This window comes from Larimichthys crocea, chromosome I (assembly GCF_000972845.2).
Source record: "Larimichthys crocea isolate SSNF chromosome I, L_crocea_2.0, whole genome shotgun sequence".
Classification (NCBI taxonomy): domain Eukaryota; kingdom Metazoa; phylum Chordata; class Actinopteri; family Sciaenidae; genus Larimichthys; species Larimichthys crocea.
Genome location: NC_040011.1, coordinates 42,456,284 through 42,478,723, shown reverse-complemented (window position 1 = coordinate 42,478,723; position 22,440 = coordinate 42,456,284). Strand labels below are relative to the sequence as shown.

General features: G+C 41.0%; 1 protein-coding gene across 6 annotated transcripts in view; it reads right to left on the bottom strand.

The window, feature by feature from the left end:
- il1rapl2 (interleukin 1 receptor accessory protein-like 2) overlaps positions 1-22,440 on the bottom strand; it is a 380,785-nt gene that overhangs the window by 118,366 nt on the left and 239,979 nt on the right. For all 6 annotated transcript variants that reach the window (XM_027282199.1, XM_027282201.1, XM_027282205.1 and 3 more), the window contains exons 5-6: positions 6,723-6,909; positions 6,490-6,643 (exon numbers count right to left, since the gene is read on the bottom strand). In XM_027282199.1, the coding sequence (XP_027138000.1) occupies positions 6,490-6,643; positions 6,723-6,909 (341 nt within the window). The remainder of the gene's footprint in view (positions 1-6,489; positions 6,644-6,722; positions 6,910-22,440) is intronic.

Below are 22,440 nucleotides of genomic sequence, written 5' to 3'. Positions count from 1 at the left end.
CAAGCCGACCCAGAGCCGGTCCCGGCACACCGCGCGGAGGAATGCACCGGCGGGGCCAGCCGCGCTGGGAGGAGGTCCCAGAGGGATCCTCCCGCCTCATGCGGCCATCCCTGACCCTCCAGTTCAATCCGTGGAAGTTGCGGAAAAATCGTGTGATTGGTTATAATTCACCGCCCTGATTCACGGGATTCACTGGAGTTGCGTTGAAGTTGCAAATCGCAACATCGCGAATTCCTGGAGGGTCTGAAACTTGAAACACGACTAGAGAGTCCACAACTTTGTATTGAGGCACAGCTTTGAGCCAAACGTACTCAAACTGACTTCCGGTTTAGCATGTGAGCATGCAGGTTTTCTAAGTGCAGCTGAGGCTGATAGGGTTGTCAGTATTTTGCAAGTATTGGATCGGATGCATTGGATTTTGAACTGGATTATGGTGCTAGATGAAAAGTGATCACAATTCATCCTGAAGGACGCTGAGGTCGGCTCATTGGCATCTGCCTTAACAACTACTGTCAACGTTTCCTCCTGCTCTGCTTCTGCTAAACATCGACGCGGGTTTAGGTGCATCTGTTTCTCGTCGCCTTTATTGCGTTAGCTGGTTTAACCCGCTGCCAAAATTGAGTTGCCACCTGATGGAAGCAACCTCAAGTTTCAGTGCCAAATTATATTATGCTAAATAGGATAACAGTCTTTTCCAGACAGTGCAAGAGAACTGACTGAGATTTAAACTGTATCCCTTTCTTCTTCTGGTGTCTGCCCTTGTTGCTTTCTCCTGCAGGACCTGGAACAGAAACGGAGCCATATAATCCGAGCTAACAGCCTCATTACGAAGCTTTTTGGAGCTTCCAAGTACGTCTCCCATCTTTCTACCTTTTCTGTGTTTATTTCACTCACTCGTCTTCCTCTTTCTGAATTCTGATTCACGTTTTTTCCCCGCTCTCTGCTCCTGCACTCACCCTGACTTATCCCCGCTCTGACCTGATCAGATCTGCTTTACCCAGTGGACCGTGTGTGTGCTTCATTTGTTGGTGTGTGTGTGTGTGTGTTTGTGTGTGTTTGCCTAAGCATGTGTGGGTATCTCACTGTGTGATCTATTGTAAGGGTCAACATGCTCTAGGCTACAGCAGTAACACTATATGACTCTCTGATAACCAGAGAGATCACACGGTATTACTAACAGCTCCATGTTAATGCACACACACATTCACACACACACACACACACACACACACACACACACACACACACACACACACCATAGATCATAGAACAATTCATTCTAATAACAATAGACATTTATTTTTGACTGGTTGTGTAAAGTGGCTAAGGTTTCCTGAAGCTGGCACTGCACACCTTTGCTTGTTATATCTCTCTGTAATATGTTTAGTGTCCAATGTTGTCATTGGTCAGATTAGACAACTATTGCAGAAGTTATATTTTTAGTCATGATACTGTAGTTATTGTCTATTGGAGTGTTAAAAATTTTTACATTTGATTTGAAAACTTACAAGTAATGCAGTACAGTAAAGTATAACCACCACTGCTGTGACCTGTGGACAATGACATGAATGGGCTAAAAGCAACATATATATTGTGAATGACAGGTTTGAAAATAAAAGGTTATACCTTTACAAGAATTTGAAACATGCTGTAATCATAATCAGGGTTTAATGGAGCAGCTGTGTCCAGTTCCAGATTTTGTATTTTGGTATACAGTGGTCCCTCGTTTATCGCGGGGGATACGTTCTAAAAATAACCCGCAATAAACGAAATCCACGAAGTAAGTTTTACAATTATTATACATGTTTTAAGGCCGTAAAACCCCTAACCACACACCTTTATACACCTTTTTACACGCATTTTGTACAGTACTCCCTTAGTTAATCAGGACGCAGAACACAATGCGCGTTCATATTGTACAGTACGCTGTTAAAAAAAAAGCATGCAAAATTACACTAAAAAAATCCGCGAAACAGCGAGTCTGCGAAAAGTGAACCACGTTATAGTGAGGGACAACTGTATTGGCCTAAATAAAAGGCCAAAAAAAAAGGAAATTAAGCTTGAAAAAATATGAGTTGTACTTTATTGTGACATCTCACTAAATCGTATTACTTATGCATACATGAAGCGATTATTCTGTTGAAAATCTTATAGACGTTTTTTTTTTTAGTTTGCCAGCTGTAAAAGTGTTCAGTCTAGTTTACTGTACTGGAGGTTCTGGTGCTGTGTTTTGCTGTCACGGAGGAAATGGATTCTCGATGACTTAAGATGAGTCAAAAAAAAAACATCTCCCACCATCTCCATCGCAGGAACAGGCCGGGACTGAGTCATCTGTCAACTGGCCAAGAACTACTAGTGTCACAGAATGTCACGACGCTGAGCTGAAAAATAACATTCATCCATTCATTATCTGTCTAACTGCCTATCCTTTGATGGATAATGGGGGAGGCTAGTGTCGATTCCAGCAGACATTGGGCAAGATGCCGTGTACAGCCTGGACAGGTTAGTCAGAGAGAATTTTTCCAAGAGCCCGACATTGCTGCTACAATTGTCTTCCGTTCTATTTTTACAAAAGAAAACAGCTTTTCCTTATTATCAGGGTCGTCTAATATTAGGGCGCAGAGTGCACTCACAGCATCATCACTCAACTTTACAAATCACAGACTGATCTCATGGATGCTTACTTGAGCCAGTCCAATTAAACACAGCTTGTGGCACTGCTGATCATATTTTCCTGTCTTGCTTTAAGCTCCTGTAGTTTTTAAGCCTCGGTGCTCCGGCGTCACGTCATTTCGCTATGTTAGGTACCTTAATTGCCTCCATGAGCTGTGTGCCACAGCCACTGCTGTCGCTGCAACAGCTGACTGCGTTGATCAGTGGGCTACACGAGGTCCAGGCTAGAATAAATACATTCCAGTTGTTTTTCAGAATACCAGCATGCACAGTGTCTTGCGTCATGTCTCTCCCTCAGTGCACCCCAGAATACACCTTTTGTAACACTGGTAACGTCTAAGGACCTGGGGTGGTGGTGCACTTCTTTACGACTGCTGTAGATTTTGCTTTGGGTGAATTGTTCAGGCATAATGTCTTTATATAGTTTATGTGATATGATACATCGAAGCAACTACACAGTGATATTCTGGAACACTCTTCATTCTCCAACTTTTCTCAACATCCTCATCTGCACTTTCACTGAGGAAATTGACTCTAATATTGTATTTTTTACGTTTATTTTTTGGCAATTAAAGTTTTTTAATTGAAGTTAAACCTCCAGGAGCCCAGGAATTTAGACCTGCAACGAAACAAAGTGTGCCTTGCAGAGGCTAGTCAAGTCAGAAGAACATCCCAGAGGGTAACAGCTAAAGAGTATGAAGAGCATTGTAAACACATGGAGATTGCCCCAGCTTTACAAAGTGTACACTTCCCTCGGGGGGCAGCAGTTAATTAAAAAGCTGTAAATGTTTATAAAAAGTAACAGTAGGAATAAAGCACATTGAGAGCGTGACATTTTCCCCTCAATCTCAGAAGCACAACTTTGGGTCTATTTCCAGTACTTCTTTTCCAGCTAAGCGTATTTTACTGGAATCAGCATCATAGCCAGCAGCTGCTCTACAGGCGCTGCCTGTGTCTTTACTTTAATCTCCGTTTAATGTTGAAAGCACGGCGATAAAACCTGCTGCCAAGAGACACAGACCTAACTACAGGATCAAGGACAGAGATGTTTAGCCAAGGCCTGGCACACACTGACAGATGTCTTAGGGGCTTGGTTTCACTGAAAATGATTTACAGTGGAAGCGCGCTGTCAGAAATGCTGAGCTGAAGTTGAAGAAATCCCCGTTTGCACCATGTGAGATGGATGGATCCTTTACAACAGCGAATGTTGTTGCTAAAATGCTGAAGTACCATGACTTAGCAAATCTGTTTTCCTTTGCAGCTAGTCAGATGCACATACACACAGATGCACACACATATATTCATGCATGCACAAACACACAATCCTGCCGTGGGTCATGAGCACTGGCCTGGAATGGTCAGAGAATCAGCCCGGAGCGCTGTGTGTGTTAGAAATGGAGAGAAAGGAGGCAGACAGAAAGCGTCAAACATCTAAATGTGGACAAATATAGAGAGGAAGCTGGACGAGGAAAAGAAAGCAGTACAAGTCAGAGAGATATTCTGTCTTACTAAACAGGAGATAAATTGGCCCCAGTGCAGTTGGTGTGGGCTTAGGTAGATATAAAACTTCATGGTGTGAAGTCATAGTGTACCAAATTCATGTAGGGTATTTCAACTCATTATATTGGTGTAGCCTTATGACGACAACCCAGAGTCATATTAGGAAACTTTATATTTTACCTTTGCTATGTAAATTCAGACTGATGACATACTGCTCTGTCTCTTTAAACACATTTGCATATTTTGTTTTCCCTCGGAGCATGCGATGTACCCACAACCTGTCTTCAGAAATCAGTTTCTCTCGTCTATGTTTATCCTCTACAACACGATTCCCTTCCTGACTTGACACACCTGGAATTTGTGGCTTTGTCACCTCAGCATCTGCACTGTTTGATATGTGATCTCAAAGTCTGTATTGAATAGAGAGGGAGAGAGAGAGAGTTAAAAAACAACTTGGCTAAACACTCTGTGGAACTTATCCCCACAAGTTCTACAATATGGTTCTCAAGGGGTTAACGTGCACAGATAAATTTGGTTACTTGTGCTGATAGAATTTGAATCCTCTGAGAAAGAAGACTACAAGAGCATTGAAGGTTATACAAGCAAGAGAAAGACACATTTTCTCAAAACTTTATCTTTCAATAAGACACTGTAGTAGCATATTTTTCACTGTATTTTCCACTGGGAATCTATACAATCCAAATAGACAATTTAACTTTATATGTTGTAATACAGATGCCGTCCTTTGAGCTCTAAGTGCTTTGTGTAACTTCTTACCTAATACATTCACAGTGAGGGAAATGTACAATAGCTATGATTTCACAAGAGAACAGGAGAGTAGATGAAGGGAACTGAGGAAATGCGGTTCTGAATAACTCCTTAACAAATAAAGCAGCGCCTGTTCATATCAATGCCACTCGACAAGATGTTGCAATACACGTGAATGAGAGCGCAAAGTGCAAGATGAAAAAGTCCTGGACCTTGGTCTGGGATTGAAAATGTTAACAACTAAATGCAAGACAGCATACTTTAAAAGGATACTGTTGAAGGCGTATCCACTTTCATTATGTAACATCACATTATAGCAGACTAGAAAAAAAATGACTGTGTGTGTGTGTTTGTATGTGAAGGCGACAACTGCCAAACAGCATCCGAATGTGTGGAGCAAAGGCAGGGTGCATGTTTACGTGTGTGTCATAGTAAACAAGCACAGCATGTTGTCATTGCTCTGAGACACCGACATACATGGCACAACAGTAAAACACAAGCAGGCACGTGCACACAATCAAAGAGACTGCAGCCCTCCCAAACACACACACACACACACACACACACACACACAATACAAAAATTTTAACTAACCGCAAGGTGCGGATATTACTTCCTTGAAACTATGTATGTTTAATCTGGGAATAAGAGAAATACAAAATGGCACGAAAATGGTCCCAGGGATGCATCTGTATTCAGCTCTTTCAGATTTGTATTGCACATTCAAGGAAACTTTAAAAGTGCTGTAGTAATGATGAATGATGTATTGCTGAGTCCGGCATCTGTCAAAATAATGAATGCTCTGGAGTCACCGAGAGATCCACTGCATATTAAAAACAGGAAGAATACATACGCCTGCCATGGTGCATTCTATTTCTTAAAGGAAGCTGGTTTACCCAAAACCACTGTGAGTCGTGTAATTACATAATTAATGGATGTAATTAATACCCAAGTACTGTTTGCATATACTGTGTGTGAATGACTCAATGGATACCCACTACCTTCCCAATTTACATTTTTGGACTGTCAAACAGTAATTTACAGACTCCATCCAATGAAAGTTAGAAAAAAAAAAAAACTTTTCATCTCACTTGTGGTGTGCCACAGGGCTCAATTCTAGGTCCGCTACTGTTATGTTTACTGCATTTGTATGCACTCTCATCAACGACCAGTACTAGGTTAAGAGCTGGATGTCCAGCAGTGCACTGTGGCTAAATGACAACAAGTCAGAGATTGTTACATTAGGTCACTCTATTTCTGCTCAATTTAATTATTTTCATAATAACCGTGGCGGTCTGTCAATGAATGTTATCTGGGAGTCTGATACAACTTCAATGTTCAAGTCAACAAGGTTGTACAATGTGATATATCTTATTTAATTAAATTCAATTCAATTTTATTTATATATCGCCAAATTATACCAAAAGTTATCTCATGACACTTTCCATACAGAGCAGGTCTACTGTAGACCGTACTCTTTATGATATTATCTACAGAGACCCAACAATTCCAGCATGAGCATTCATCCATCCATCCAAAGCGTCCTACCTGTGACTTTGAGTTGTGTTGTCCGCCGCACCAGTCTGGATCCATACTGTAACTCACAGGTGTAATTTCCCCCATCGCCTTCCTCCACCTCAGGAATCCAGATGTGTGTAGTGTTAACTGTGATGGAGCTTCTCCATTCAACTCGCTCACACTCCTGACAGGACAGACAGACTGAGTACAACAGTCTACAGAACACTGAGATATGGCAACTCTAAGCTTTGTGTGTATCGTACCTTATACCAGGTCATCACCGGTTGCTTGTATGGAGCCAAATAGTCTTCTATATCGGGACAGGTGATCATTTTGCTGTGGGTAATCTCAGCCTTCTTCAGATGGCGGATTTTGCTGCTGAAGCATTTCCCCTCATCATTTTCCTCCACAGTCATCGACATGGATACTTTCATGCAGTATGTGGAGTTCCTGAAGAGATTACAGACACAACAATGGGAAAACATGTTTAGCGTGATACTCACATGAGCGGGCTTTGCAGTACTGCATAGTTCCTGAGGGAAGAAGTGAAAAATCGCCAAGAAAATCTCAAGTTTTTAGTATCACAAAAATTGCACATATGCAGTCTGTCAAGCAGTCAAACAAGCTCAAATTAATCTGAGTGGATTTGTTTGGGGTAAATTTGTTTATTCATCCAACAGTTAACAACAACAGCAGCGTGAGTCATTCTTCCATTTGTCAAACAGTGGAATTCTGTGTAATACAGTGTAAGGGCTGTTTTCATGGCGAAAGTATTGGGTAGACCATTTGGCACTGTTGTGGGTATTTTGGCGAAATTATAGGCCCTCTGACATCTCAGTGTTTCTTTGACAACATTGAAGGAATTTGCACCCAGAAGAAATTGCAGGTTGTACAACCTCTAACAAACACAAACAAAACGTCTTTTCATAAGAAATGAAACTCAGAAAAAACACAACTTTATGTTTAAGCAATGATGTATTCCTTTATTATATTGTTGTTGTAATATACCTTTTTTTGTCCACAAATGCCTGTTATTAAAGATCAGGACAGGATTTGTTCATCATGACAAAGAGTTAAAGTTGGTTTTGTTAAATGGACATTCTAACTGTAAGAAACAAAATATTCAGTGCTCATCGTGACGGAAGTCTGTCAAAAGAACAAAATCGGCTAATTGTGCACGTTCCCTTTTGCAAAATAGTTGTGATGTTAGTTAATTCGCATGACAGCTGAAGCTCTGCACACAGTCAGTGCCACTAAAACGAGAGTCTACAAGTGGGTCCTTGTTAAAAGCTGGGACTTTAAAATCGAGCAGCAGTGTTTTCAAAATGAACAGTGAAGCAGCATCGTGGCAGAGCAACGGTGTATGCAGTGCAATGTCGCCTCAAATCGGCTGCTTTTCAAAGGGTGTGCTGAAAATATGCTGCAGTGAGCAGCACAACTTGCCTGCCTGAGCCATTTTAACTCCATAGGCCTTTTTTTTTTCCTTCTTCTTTTTTTTTGTACACCAGACAAGCATAGTAGGATGGTACGAAAAAGCACTAGTGTTACTAATAACATTAACAATGGGTATGGTTCATTCACGTGTCCAGGCAACGTTTGACAGCCATCTGTAATTGCATTATTTACAGTTGAACTTATAAAGGCCATATAGGCTCCGACTGACTGGTATTAAAAATAAAAAAAGAAATTTAAAGTTTCAGCTGCTGTAACCACTTGTTTTCGCACTTTGAGGGTAATGCTAGATGTCAGCCATATCACATGCATTTGACAGCTATCTACCAGAGCCACTGTGAGGAATGATGATAGCGAACTTGCAACTACAGACACTTCTAATAATAATGTTGCATATTATGACTTATGGACCAAAACTCTGGGCAGCATTTCTCTCCGAGTGTACCATCTTCCTCCCACAGTCCAAAGATTGCCTGTAGGTGTCAATGTGAGTGTGGATGGCTGAATTGGGCCTCTTGTCCATTGTTTGGGTCCAGCTCTATAACCCCTGCAATCCTGATAATGGTGCCCCAATTCTTCACTTTATCAGTCATCAGTCCACCCTCTTATACCTTAAAATTTATCTTAAAACAAAGCTATTCTAGAGTAGTCAGTAGCTAAATTTAGTACAGCAAAGCTATTCTAGAGTAGTCAGTAGCTAAATTTAGTACAGAACAGGATATTTTTTTTTGTTATATGGTCACAGACAAATAAATATTTTTTGATGCCAAACAAAGAATTATCACCTCCATGACTCCACGGTTCATGTTAACCATCATTCACAGAGCACAACTTCTCTGTTTGGGTTCACCCTTATTAACCTCTCACAGCAGGGAGCTGTCAGTAAATGCTAATGTTGTTCCATGTTTGCTGGATGTGTAAACTGTTTTCTTTGTGTGTTCTTCATTATAACTTCACGAGGTGGTAATATATCACTGCTTAGTTTACATAGGATAATACCTAATAACATGTTATTTTTGGACAGACAGTGTTTCTTAAACCAGACCTACTCGTTCTGCAAGATCCATCTTGTACAAGAACAGAGCTGAAGTTTGTTCTGTTTATTAGTGGTTCACTGTTGCTGGAGGTTAAAGCTCTTAATGTCAGCATGATATCTCACTGCTTCCTCCTGTCATGATGCTACGTGCATGACAGCGTGCCTGCGAGACAAATTATCCGATGAAATAAAAAGTTCAAAGTTTAATCTGATGTGTATGATGCAATTTTTCCAACATCATTTGGGATTTGGGCTCTGCTCAAGGTGACTGTAATTGTTTGTGTGTGTGGGTGTGCAGGCCATGCTATGTAGGTTTCCCAAGTTCACCCCCAGACACAAAAGACAACATTGATTGCTCTTTCTTTCTCTCTCTCTCTCCCACACATACAACTCACCCATTGTCTCCTTACCACAAACTCTCATCTAAGTGGATCCAAACCACTTATCCCATCAGTGCTGTGTGTGTGTGTGTATGTGTGTGCGTCTTACAGGGGACACAGGGAATCTTTTAGTCATTGACCTCACCAAGACCACTGAGCATTGAACTTCGGGCTTGGAAAGCCTTTTATCCATCCATCTTTCAGTTTCTCTCCTCCTCATCAATCCTTCTCCAGCGTATAGCATCTTGTTTTCTCCTTCAGTGATTCAGTTACCTTTACCTGCATGCTCCTGTGGCCACCTCTTTCTCTCTGTCTCTCTCTAAAAACCTTGGAAACTGGAATGTATTACGAATTTCATCAAGGAATAAAATATAAACAACAATGTTAAAGATAATATACTTGTGAATTACTCTTACAGCTTTCAATGGATTCAATGACCTGCATGTATCTGCGAAACTGTACACTTCAAACACCAGCTTACATTACCAAGTGTTGGGGAAACTTGCAACTTTTTTAGAAGGGGGGAGCTGCATTGGCTGCAACAATAAGGTCTGATTGCTCTGAACCCAATGAGAAATGACTCTACTTTCCAGTTGATTTATTACCTCAGTAAACAGTTTCTTTATGAGTCTATCATCTCAAGTCTTCCTCCATAAAGAATGGTGTTCATTGTGTAAACTATGATCCCATTTAGAGTAAAATAGGTGAGAAAGAAAGGTATGCTTGGAGGTTACTTTGGGATTGATACGTCAATCTTAAGGAGTCTGTCTTGAAACCAACGGGTGACATCATGGTGGGTTTCTACCGGAAGAAACCACAAGGCCAGACTGACTATCCTTTGTGAAATGTGAGTGACATGAAAGCTCTTGACGTGCTACATCTTACATCTACATCATCCTCTAGATCTTCCCTAAAGAAACAATTGTGAATTGATTATATAATCAATGGAACAAATGACTGCATATATGTGAAATGAGTCACATCTAAACACTGTGGAGCATTTTGCAACAGGCCAAATATTTTTTTTCACAGGTGTTAGCAGAGCCCAAAAATAGCCCTAAAAGGAGACTAAGAATTGGACAAGAAGTGGCCAGAAACACAACTTCAAATGAATGCTAATGTCGCTCTGTATCTGCAGGATATGGAAATAGGAAAGAGGTTTGCTAACACTGTTCCCATAATAATCTTAAAAGGTGATATGTCATTGCTGTTTTTATAGCGGACCCCCAGGGAACCAAAGAATCAGTCATTGCAGGTTTAATGCTATCTGAAGTTTTAGCTGCTCGAGCTTAACCCAGACAGTGAATTCCATTTTAGAGAAGAAGCTGGTGAACACAGTGTTTGAGCAATTTGACTTTCTTTGTCCAACCTAATTTATTCTGTGTGTTGATATATGATTATAAATGATGCAGGTGGAGCATGAATCATTTGGTAAACCTCCACATGCACATCGGTACCGTGGTGAAATATCCTAATTCAAAGCAATTCACAAACACAAACACACATCCAGGAGCTGAAGGGGATTTAATGTTAAAACATTCCTTTATCTCGCTTTGATGCTGTTGTTCTTTATCTTAATGCCAGTAACTTACGCTGAACTGAGATGAAATAAAAACGTCTGGAATAAAAAACACCTTTCTCTTATTTCTTCTCTGCTTCATGCTTCTTCATTTCCTCTCTTTTTCTCTCTGTTGTATCAGTGTTTGTCACGGTCACTCCCCCCCTCTCTCCCTGTCCAACCCAGAAACCTGAAGCCTAACACTAAAAGGAAAAAACAACATCTGTGTAAAGAAGAACGCGTTCTGCATATCGCACCATAAACACGACGATTCAATTAGACCGCGATGCAAATGCTGTGTCAGAAGCATTTAGAGCATGCTGTGCACCTCATACCAGATGCAAATGGTGTGTCTGTGTGTGTGGGTGTGCTTTCATATCTGCCTCTATGCAGAATACGTTTAAATGCTTCAGTTAGTAAAATGGCCCTGAAGTAAAAGACACTAGAGTGTTTAATGTGCTACACGCTAGAGCTGCACATTTTGCCATGCTGCTGTACTTTGGTGACTGAGAGGTCTTTGCTTCTAAAATAATGAAGTTACATTGATATATTCAGTGGGTAGTCATTTTTCTATTGCCAATTACCTGCAAGGAAAAGAATATCTATACTCTGAGTACTGGATGAAGAACATACAGTCACTAAAGCCGACTATACAGCAGATTGAAGCTAACCTTAGCCTATTCCTCCCACACCTAATTACAAGAATGTTCAAGGCCTTTGTGAGATTTTGGGAAATCACTAATTAAAGCCGAGGCAGAAAGGGCAGAATGAAAGACAGAGGTTATAGCAAATAGCAGAATTGCATTCTAGCCCTCACCTGGATGTGTTGAACATCACAGCAGTCCTAGTGAGTTTTCACAGATTATCTAAGGTTTGGACTTTCCTTTAATTGGTTTCTTCTCAGAAGAACTTCAGTCAACTTTGGAAATCAAAGGAGTTTCAAATCAATTCATCACTTTCCTTGCCAACAGATGTGTTTTCAGCATTCCTCCGTGACTTTGCGCCCCCCTGCCTGATATACCGGCAGACAACTGATTAGATTGTTGAGCTTGTCCAGACAGAGCAGTCGTGATTGTCCTGGACTCCAACCCTTCTTTCTTTCTTTCCTGCCAAACGTTAGATGAGAGGATCATTACCACTTTCATGGCTGTATACTAAATTCAAGGATACAGAGCAGTGGCTGCAGCCAGCCAGCTCACTAGTTCTGGGCTCAATCCAAAGCACAAACAATTTCATTGAAGCCAACTCATGTTGACGACAAGACTTTAGGAAGTCGCTACAGCCAGCAAAGCCAGACTATTTAGCTGTGTTCTCTTGTCTCCAGTTTTTATGCTTAACAAAGCTAACCAGATACTAACCAAATATTTTATGTACCAATAGTGATAATGTCCTTAGGAATCTGAAATCGTGACAGCCCTTGGTTGACCTGCAGACAACAGAGTTTGGTTCAGCCTTCAAAGTTTTCACCAAGCGGAGTTTGTCTTTGTGGTGAAATTCTAAAAACATTCTCACAGATAAGTTTTCTACAAATTTTTGGACAACAACAAAAAAAAAAAGAAACTAAATCCCCTTGAAGATAAAAGCTGTTAATGGAAAATTTCACCCCCTTAAGACAGCTGCTAATGTGAATATCTGTCAAAGGGATGGGGGAGGACATTTATATGGCACAGGACTTTATTAAGCAGACAAGCAAATGGCTTCAAGAAACAGAAAAATGAGCTCTTGAAATGCTGAATAACAGAGTTAATATAGTGCTACAGATTAGATTGTGCAAGGATGGAATTTATGGTTCATCTTGATCTTATTAGAGATGTGTTTGCTTCTCTTAGCCTCAGGTTATTTCATTCTCATGAGACGCGCACACACTTTCGAAGGCCAACAAAGCAGCATTAACAGCACTGGTGTTTATCGTGATCATTTATGAGACACATATTGGCAGTCTAATCTGTTTTCAACAACCTTGTTTACTGTACCAAGGCTTTCCACTATTGGTAGGAAATAAAGTCTTACTGTGTAATAGAGAGATAAGTCGCGATAATAGGATTAATGCAGCCACACGAAAAAGGTATTACGTTTCAGCGTTTGAGGATTGCAGGAATATTAAAGGGTCCATTCGCTCAGTTAGCAAATGAAGGGGCTGCTTGTGTTGGGTTTTTCTGCAGAGATCCCTAATAAAACAAGAGGTGACATAGCCAGTCAATATTAAGGCCTATTGTCTGAATTGTTTTGTACTACACTGTGCATAAACTTACCGGTAATAAAGGAATAGTTACACACTTTGGCAGGTAGGCTCATTTGCTTTCTTTTAATGGTAAAATGAGAAGACTGATATCGCTCTTGTATTCCTATCCTAGATTTGTCCAAAAATTAACAAAATAATAAAAACAGCACCTCTAAAGCTCAATAATCAACACATCAAATCTTATATAACCAGTCAAAAATAGCACATTATCGAGGGCTTATGTGTTTGAGACTATTTCTTGGCAGGGCATTGTTAAACAAACAAAGGCATACAGTGTTAATTGGTGAGTTTTACAGGAGCTGGTAGGCAGATTTTGTTTCCTTTGAAGCAAACCAGACAAGCTGTTTTCCCTGTTTAGTCTTTGGGGGCGGCAGTAGCTCAGTCCACGGGGAACCGGAGGTTAGTTCAAGTCAGTGCAGACTGTGGACTGGTAGCTGGAGAGGTGCCAGTTCTCCTGCACTTGAGCAAGACACTGAACCCCCTCCACGGCCCATCACTTTAATATCCCTTACACTAACTGTAGATCTATGGATGCAGGTGTGTATGTCACACATATGCCATTCTGTGTCTCATGTCTGACATTCAAAACCCTTTGGTTATCAGCAAGTTTCTATGTTAAGCTCAAGTCTAATTCAGCATACACAGCGCTTGTGTGCGCGGTCCGCTTTGTGCGGCTTGTTATTTTGTAACATGCCTAAGAAAGGGTACAGTTGGTTGCCTTTATTTGCATTTGAAGACGGCCATGAATAAAACATTAGATCTCACTCTAACGTCTGTGTACATGTGTCTGTGTATATTCATGCTATGAGTTCATATGTGCATCTATTAACACAAATGAGGAATGTGCCGCCGTGCTGAAACAGATGCCAGGTGTGAGCAAAAACATCTTTCAGTGCGACCGGCAACAGGAATGACAAATTAACCGAAAAGGGATCATGTGACTTGAAATGACATTACATGCTGTAAAATGTAAATTACAACTTTCAGCTGCAAAACTATGAAAAAAAAGTTCTGTATTACAAATGATACCAGTCTACTAATTAGATAAATTTCCCATCCATCCTCGGAGCCTTCATCTCAATAGTTCATGTACAAGTTGAAAGTACCGTTTGAGGCTATCCTCCCGGCACACAGACAGCATGCATTTGGGCTATAAATATTGTTTTCATCATTACACTCTGATCATAATTTGATGGGATCGCCGTGCATCTGTTAGCGTCCACAATCACTTCCAAAGTGTCCTCAAGCAGGGCAACATAACTCAAGGCACTCTGTACTTTGGCTGACCGCTAATATTTCATATTTGTGTACTATGTGTGTTTGTGTTTGTGTCGGTGTGCTCTCCCCGCTCAAAAAAAACTCCACAAATTCCAATTATACAAAATGCAAAATTAGCCATAAATTAATCTCCAAATCAACTTGTAATCCAACATATCCTCCCCGTCAATAAATCAAGCACACCCTCCCTGCAATTACCCTCCTATGATCAGGGCAGGCAGCTGGAGGGTGCGTTGAATTATGGCGTTAATAGAGGGGGGATGTATCCTGGCCAGCAGGCAGCGTGTTTATACCTGGACGGAGCTGCAGATTAATTTGACTATCAATCTAACTAACAGGCGGAGAGAGAGAGAGAGAGGGAGAGACATGCACATGCTGGGTTATTCACACAAACACATTTCTGTGCATGCAAGGGTCTGAACACGAGTGCACGTAAGAATGCACCTATTAACACACAGGCTGTATTGTGTTACATTAATAAGGTTTTAAATTCTGCTGGTCCAAAGATTTTCCACCAAATAACAGCAATTATTATTCTTTTTATCAATTTTAATGATATGTCTTTTGATAATCATAACTACTAACAAGAATAGACACACACTAACCCGTGTCAACTCACTCAAACATTAAAATTCCTCAAGGCTGCAACGTCACTCACAATGTGTAATGCCTACGTGCATGTGTGTTATCTGTAAGTAAAGCTACAACTCATGCTGCCAAGTCAAACGTCAGTGTTAAAGGGCGAATCTATGCACAAGTGTGTGTATGTTCCACTTAGGTGCAAATATACCTTCATGAACGATGTCAGCGACCTCAACCTGTGAAGCACTGATCGATATGTGTCACTACTGATCAGCAACAACCTCACCTGTGCCCCACAGACAGAGTGAAATGCACCATATGAGCGTAATATAAACTGGAATAACACAGTGATGCGTATGTTAGGTCAAGGCCCCCGAGTTCAGTTCATGTGTTCCAGCAGTGCATGAAGAATTAACAAACAAATTGCAATTAATTAAATGATCACAAACTAATTACCACATGGTGAATATGGAGCATGTACTGTAGGCCCCCATGAGGGTCTGGGGCACCAAGGCAGTTGCCCACTGCAGACCATGTGTACCATGCCCACTCATGAAGATGTATCTGAGCAAAACTGTGAACCTTCGAATAAACAGAAATAAAATGATGTTTGAACACTAATTTGATTTATTTTTGAAGTTTCTGCAGGTTATAAATGCATGAAGACGTAATACAAAATTAGTTAGTTAAGGTCGTGCAGCATGAATATCTGTGTGTGTGTGTGTGTGTGTGTGTGTGTGTGTGTGTAAAAAGTGAGTCTGGGCTCACCTGGCCAAGGTGACTCCTCTGAATGTTTGTGTGCATTACTTATTTGTAGCACTGAGCGTATTTACCCGCAGGCCTGTATTTAAAATGACGTTGTGCAAACTTGATTTTCTGTGAATTTATGTCTGCGTTGGAAAAGTTCGTGTACTTTTCTTTGTATATTTACGCAGACATACAGTATAAATGTGTGCGCCGTATGTCCTCGAGCAATGTCAGGCCTGTAGACTGGAACTCTAGCGTCAATTAAAGAAAAAGAATATTTCAGAGCAAACTATGATTATTTTAAGTCAGTGAGCTGAATATGAACTAAGAGCTAGAAGTGCCTTTTACTAAAAGCCTTCAACTTGTGGATTTCTATCCTCGTCCTTGGAACCCAGAAGACTTTTGAATTCACTCACTGAAGTCAAAACGATTTGTAGAATCTTTGTCTTCAAAAAAAATCACTTGAAGTACTTATCTTGTATTTTTCTGAAGAAAATGACTGTTGGGTCAAAATCTGTGGCTAAGTAGCATCATTTTAAGATAATTCTATGCTGCTTCAAGTGGTGAACTCAAGGTGAGTATGCAGATCAGCGTCTTCCTTAAGGACGCTTCGATAGGGGCTGTGGATGTCGTGAGGATCAAACTACCACCTTGGCTTCACAGAGCGGTCAAGCCCACTGACACGCAGGTAGTTTTAGCACATAATCCTCCCTCCTCCTCCCTCTCTCTGTCTTACTCTTCTCCTCCATATCTCCACCAAGTCAGATCGCATTTCAGAGCCCCTTGAACATCAAAGTGTCAAAACCAAGGCCTACTTTTTTTTCAAAAGACTGGCCGGGGCAGCAGGCACTGGCTCAAGTTGGCACGCAATGGCACATGTTGGCCCACATTGGCAAGAGTGTGGTACTGACTAAATGGCTGCCAAGTCATAGAGGACTGCCAAAGCAACTTCAAATGACCGCTCTCTCCTTCTCTGGGCCTATTTCACTTTCCCCTCCTCTCTGTTTAACGCTTCTACTGCCATTGTCTGTTTCTCTTCCACTGTCTCTTTTCTCATTATCTCTCTCTCTCTCTCTACCCGCCGTCTTTATCTCCTGCACTGAATCTGTTAATCTGATGAAGAGAAAGGTTAAACATTTGGCTGGCATTAGAAAACACCCTTGTGACAACTATGTGCGTGATTCTTGTGTGCGAGTGTCCGCAGAGAGTAGATTTATCCTCTAATGCAAAGAGAGACAGGTGGCTCAGCTTACTAGAAATGCCACAGGGGAATAGCTGAGAGAGAAAGCGAGGCAGAAAGAGGGGGACACAAAACTAGAGGAAAATAATGGGAAATGACTTTTTTTTTTATTTGACTCCAATAATCAGAAATGGGTGAAGCTGCTTCATTTAATATGAGCTGGGGTAATGCTGCCAAAGTTCAGTAGATAAACAGTTTATTTTTTGTAGTCAACCGCCAATTAGCCACGCAAACCAGTCGCCGAGCCATCAACAAGAATTCATCATAGCTGAAAAAAATAAATTGGTTGTTTGTCAGTGCCAAAATTACCCACATAATGGTTTTCTGATGAGCTACCTCCATGGTTACAGTTTGGCAAGGAGCGTGCAACAAAAACTGCTCAGTTGGGGTTGGAAAAAGATTGCGGTTTGCTTTTGTTCCTAAGAGAGGCTTTTTTTGTTTGAGCAGATTGTTCAACGCTGTCTCCCTAAAATTCTGTTTATATAATATCAGTGAAATATTCACCGACAGTGTATTTCATTCGCTATGACTTGCATTCGGTAAATCGGTCCCTTCACTCTGGAAAATACTTAATCCAGCCACCACAACCTAATTGGGGAAAACCTAATTGGTATTTTACATGTATTATATAAGTATGCAAGCACAAGGGAAATTTTGTTTCTACTGTTCAAACTGATCACATTCTCAGCTTGTTTGTAACACTGGGAATCAACTGCAAAACTTTGATTTTAATGTCACAAGAAGTCCCAAAAGGGTTCTCAGTACAAAGTAACGGGTGGAACAAGAGATGGGGAATGACATGCAACAAAGGCTGAGGCTAGCACACTTGAACTGGAGATGTCACTGGTTGTTTTTTTTAGCAGCCTAAACCTCCAAGGCAACCTCTACTTGGCAAGTTTTAGTCATTTGAACAACAACAATTGAAGCCTGTGTTTTTATGGCGAGGACAGTCAATTAGTCAGAGAGTTTATGAGTCCGCCAACGAGTTTGCTACTAAAACCAGCCAGCCTAACGACCAATCAAATAGTCAACAATGCAAAAGCCATGTCAGTCAATCTCCACCAACAAGCCAACTAAACATTCCATCTGCCAACAAGCCAACCAGCCACCGACCCCACCAAGCCAAGTGTCCTGCCAAGATGTCACCAAATGAAACAACCACACACTCACCCAGCTGGCCTGTCAGCAGACCAATTCACAAACTCACTATCCCGGAGGCCAGCCGGCCTTACAGCCAGCCAGTCAGTCATTTTCTCACACAGAGAACATGTTACATTTCCATCTAATGCGATGGGTTAAAGTGAAGAACGGGCAAAGCCAGAGGCATGAAATCTCTCATCTCACGCTATCTTGTTCACTATCTGACACTCATTATTTTGTTCTCGCTGAGTCCTTTTCTCGATCAGTTTGTCCTCTGTCTTTCTCATTCTTTGTCTTCTTCTATTGGGTGTGTGTGTGTGTGTGTGGGTGTGTGTGTGTGTGTGTGTGTGTGTGTGTGTGCCCATCCACTTTTTCATTCTCTTTCTGCTCGAGTCTCACAGATATTCTAGTGTTGCAGAATAGAGGTTTGGTATCTTTCTCAGCGATACAGCCTAGAAAGTAAAGTGAGACCTCTCACTGTGTGTATCAATTCTTTTCTAAGTTACTGTGTGTGTGAGAGTGTGTATAGGTGTCCTAATCATAGTGGCTGTGTGGAGGGTCTTGGGCAGTCGCAGCATGCCCTCTCTCCCTACTGAGGTCCTTATGCCTGCAGAGAAAATGGATTTTTGATTTTCTTTTCTCCTCCACTCATTCTTCCATATCTCTCTTTACCTCCCCTCCATCTCTCTTGTACAATTCAACCCTTTCTCTCATCAGCTTCCCTCTGTTTTCCTCTCCGTCTAGTTACCCTTTCTCCCCATCCCCCCAATTTAACTACTTTCTCCTTGACTCTCTCTTCACCCTCTCCTCTTTCTCTCTCATTCCCACCTGCTTTCATTTCTTTCTCCTTCTCCCAGTCGCACATCTCCATTTCTCTGTACCTCGTGTTTCAGACAATGTTATTTTCCAGTTATTGTCTCCTGAGAGGGAATGTCACTCCACCTTAAGTGTTTGTTCACCTTTGGTTTTATAACAGTGTCTCCATGTTGCCCGCTCCTCCCCTACTTTCTACTGCGTACAAACCCACACACTACAACAGACACTAGGGATCTGCAGTGTTTTTGAATATAATCAGGTAAAAGACAAATCCAAGCATTCCACGTGAAATGAGGCGTAAACTTCGGAGGATCAGGGGCAGCTATACCCCCTGCAGCATTATAGTCCACAGGAAGTCATTAAAAGAAGATGAAAAACAATTTCTTTACAGTTACAACTATAAACAAACCAGAATGCTTTGAAAACAATACCAGGTCATCATGTGTTTTCTATGGATGATAATCCAACAGGATCATTATATTTGTGACTAGCTGCTGATCGAAACTGCTCCATTATCATCATGTCCTCTTTTATGTACTTCTGCAAGCGTATCTACACAGGGCAGGAAACGCAGATGCCACCATCACGGATAATAATTGTTATTTATCTGAGCTCTTGCACATCACCTCTACACTGAATGATTGTTACTACAGGAATGCCGGTGAGATTATGATATTTGAAATCATGTAAACTAATGGATTGTTTAACATATAAAGATCTCTGGAAAGATGCAAGACCTGCAACTGACAAAAACAAAAAGCATATAATTTGGGAGCATGTGCAAACCTACCATGATGTTTGGCATTGTGGACATGGAGCAGCTAGTCATAAATATCCTTTTATGTTGATATGGCAGACTTGTTGATAAAAGGTTGCATATCCAACATATATGGTGCACCAGTATCACTCCCCTTGTTGCTTGTTTTTGGTCTCCACCCACTCCCGATTAAACAATCTGCCTTCTTAGCTGTTAAATACTTGGTTGACTGTGTTTGTTGGCTGTTTTGTGCTGAGGTTGTGTAGGGTGAGTTTTTCCAGAGCCTTATCATTGACAACAACTCCCTGCTGCTGCAGCAGAGAATGAAACTGACAGTGGTGAAAGTGAAGCAAGAGAGTAAAGCTCTTTAAAGTTTAATCATTGTGGGTTCACTACGGGTGACCTCTTTCCCACTGTCGCATTGTTTTCACATTTTCATTTGAAAAATATCACTTGTCTGGCCATCTGTCTGACTGTTATTTGAATCGCTAAACAATTTGGAGATGTGGGCAGCATCTCAGAGGACTGAAACCAGCCTCCACATACTCATCTATAAACTAGAAATCTATAAACTTCATTAAATGTCTTGATGTTATTGGATGGCGTTCAACAGGAGTTGAAGCTTCCAAAGAGAAGATCGGTATCCTTGGTTGCAACAAACTGAGGGAAGGTCCTTGGCGTGCTTTTAGTGCTTCTTGACAACCTCAGAGAGAATAGAACATGCCGTTTGCCAGCATCTAGTAAGCTTGGGGTAGACTCAGGACGAGGTCATGGAAAGGATCAATCCATGCTGTGTGTATGGCAATCATTTTTGCCTTGGGCCAACAAAGTTTTATCTTGTATTTTTTGGCGTAACAAGGCATACTACAAGTAGTTTTTTTCCTTCATGGCATTTGCTTTATGCCTCAAATTGGGGAATGACTCTGACTGACTGACTGGGAAGAGACCCCTGCTATGAACTGGGCTACCACCACAGCATCTCATTCAAAAAACTGTTTTTGCAATTGTCTCTGGGCCACATTTCCATTTTTTTTTACATATAGAAAAGAAAAATTGGGTCATGGGACCACTAGCAGCCACAACAGCTGTACAGAGAATAAAAAGAGCACCAAACCAAACCGATGTACATCATGGTACAGAATACAGATGTATAAACAGCAGTGTGAAACACCACTGTACTCAATGTACAGCGCCTAAAATAATGTAACTTCAGACAAATAGTGTAACAAAATGTCTGCTGCAGTGGAGGCAAGAGAGAGACTAAGTAGAATAAGATGCCTGAGATATGAAGGAAAGAAAATTCAATATAAATTTGCCATTTTCCCCTTGACCCTCTCTGTCACACACGCATCCATCATCACTGACAGAGATAAGGCATGGGAAGATGAATGGAAGGATGGATTGGTAAGTGGAGGGAGGGCTACAGATGAATAGATGGATGAAGTTACAGGTAAGTGAATGCACAGCAGGGTATAGAGATCGATACAGACAGGTTTCCCATTTACGAAGAACCGAGGATGCACACACAGCAGAAGCACAGGAACGAATTGCCACAGTGTCATAACAGCTTTTATATGGACATTCTCGCTCAGCTTGGTGCAAACCAGTGAAATAATTGTTGAGAGGTAATTTGTAAGTGGCACTCATCCTCGCATGGGATTCCATTGCGAAACAGCAGCTTGTAGCCATAATAATGTGAAGTGAAACTACACAAATTCAGCTCCGGGAGGAAGTGACAATGTGTCAATGGGCCACACGTGTTAAGACACAGTTAACAATAGCATTAAAATAGTGAAATTCCTACTGTATATATTGAAATATACCAGACACTAAATATATGCCAGATATGACATCATATATATATATTATAAGGAGTATGGCTTATACCTGCTCAATATGAAAAGTGTCCTCAGATAACATTTGTTATGATTTGACGCAATATACATAAAATTCATGCAAAGCCCCATATTAAACAGCTGCAGTGTTTCCAACCAAAGCGTCACTCATAACGAATCATATCAGTACAGGTGTGTACCACATTATTATCAGCCCCACATGACAATGAAAAGAGAGTCTGCACACCCGTTTGTAATGACCAATTTGATGCATTTTGCATGTGAAAGCCATAAGTCTGCTCCTCGATCAGCTGTCACTGAGTTCCACATGGAACAATCCACATCTTTATTGGGAGCTAATTACACAGGTTTCTTTCTTGGAATATGGAAAGTTTTCTATCTGCTTCCACACACGTTTATCAATTCATCACTTGGAGATTTGAACACAGTGAAACAGTCATACATTAGCCATGTTTACATAAAAATCTCAAGTTTAAACTGAAAGTGGGGTAAATTGGCAAGAAATTGCCAATATATGCTTTTTTTTCCATCCACTACCCATTTGCAAATATTAAGGAATTGCGTCATTAGGATGAAGCAGTATATGGCGTCAGTTCCCCAGTCGGAAAACAATTATACTATTGCAGGAGAAGAGGGCACGATAAGATGACGTAAGTACAAGAGCACCAATCCGATCTGAAGAAAAGAATTTGACGTGTTTGTTTTGTGTATTAATGCGAGGAACGTCTGATCTGTGTGGAGCGATCACGGATGTATCATAGAGCCATGAGAGTGATGAGGTGACTTTCTATCTGAAAACAGCTGATCAGTCACGTGAGTTAAATGTTTGCCATGTCATAACTTATTCAATGTGACAATGTGTTTCCATTTCCCGTTAAGTACATTAACACTATTTTG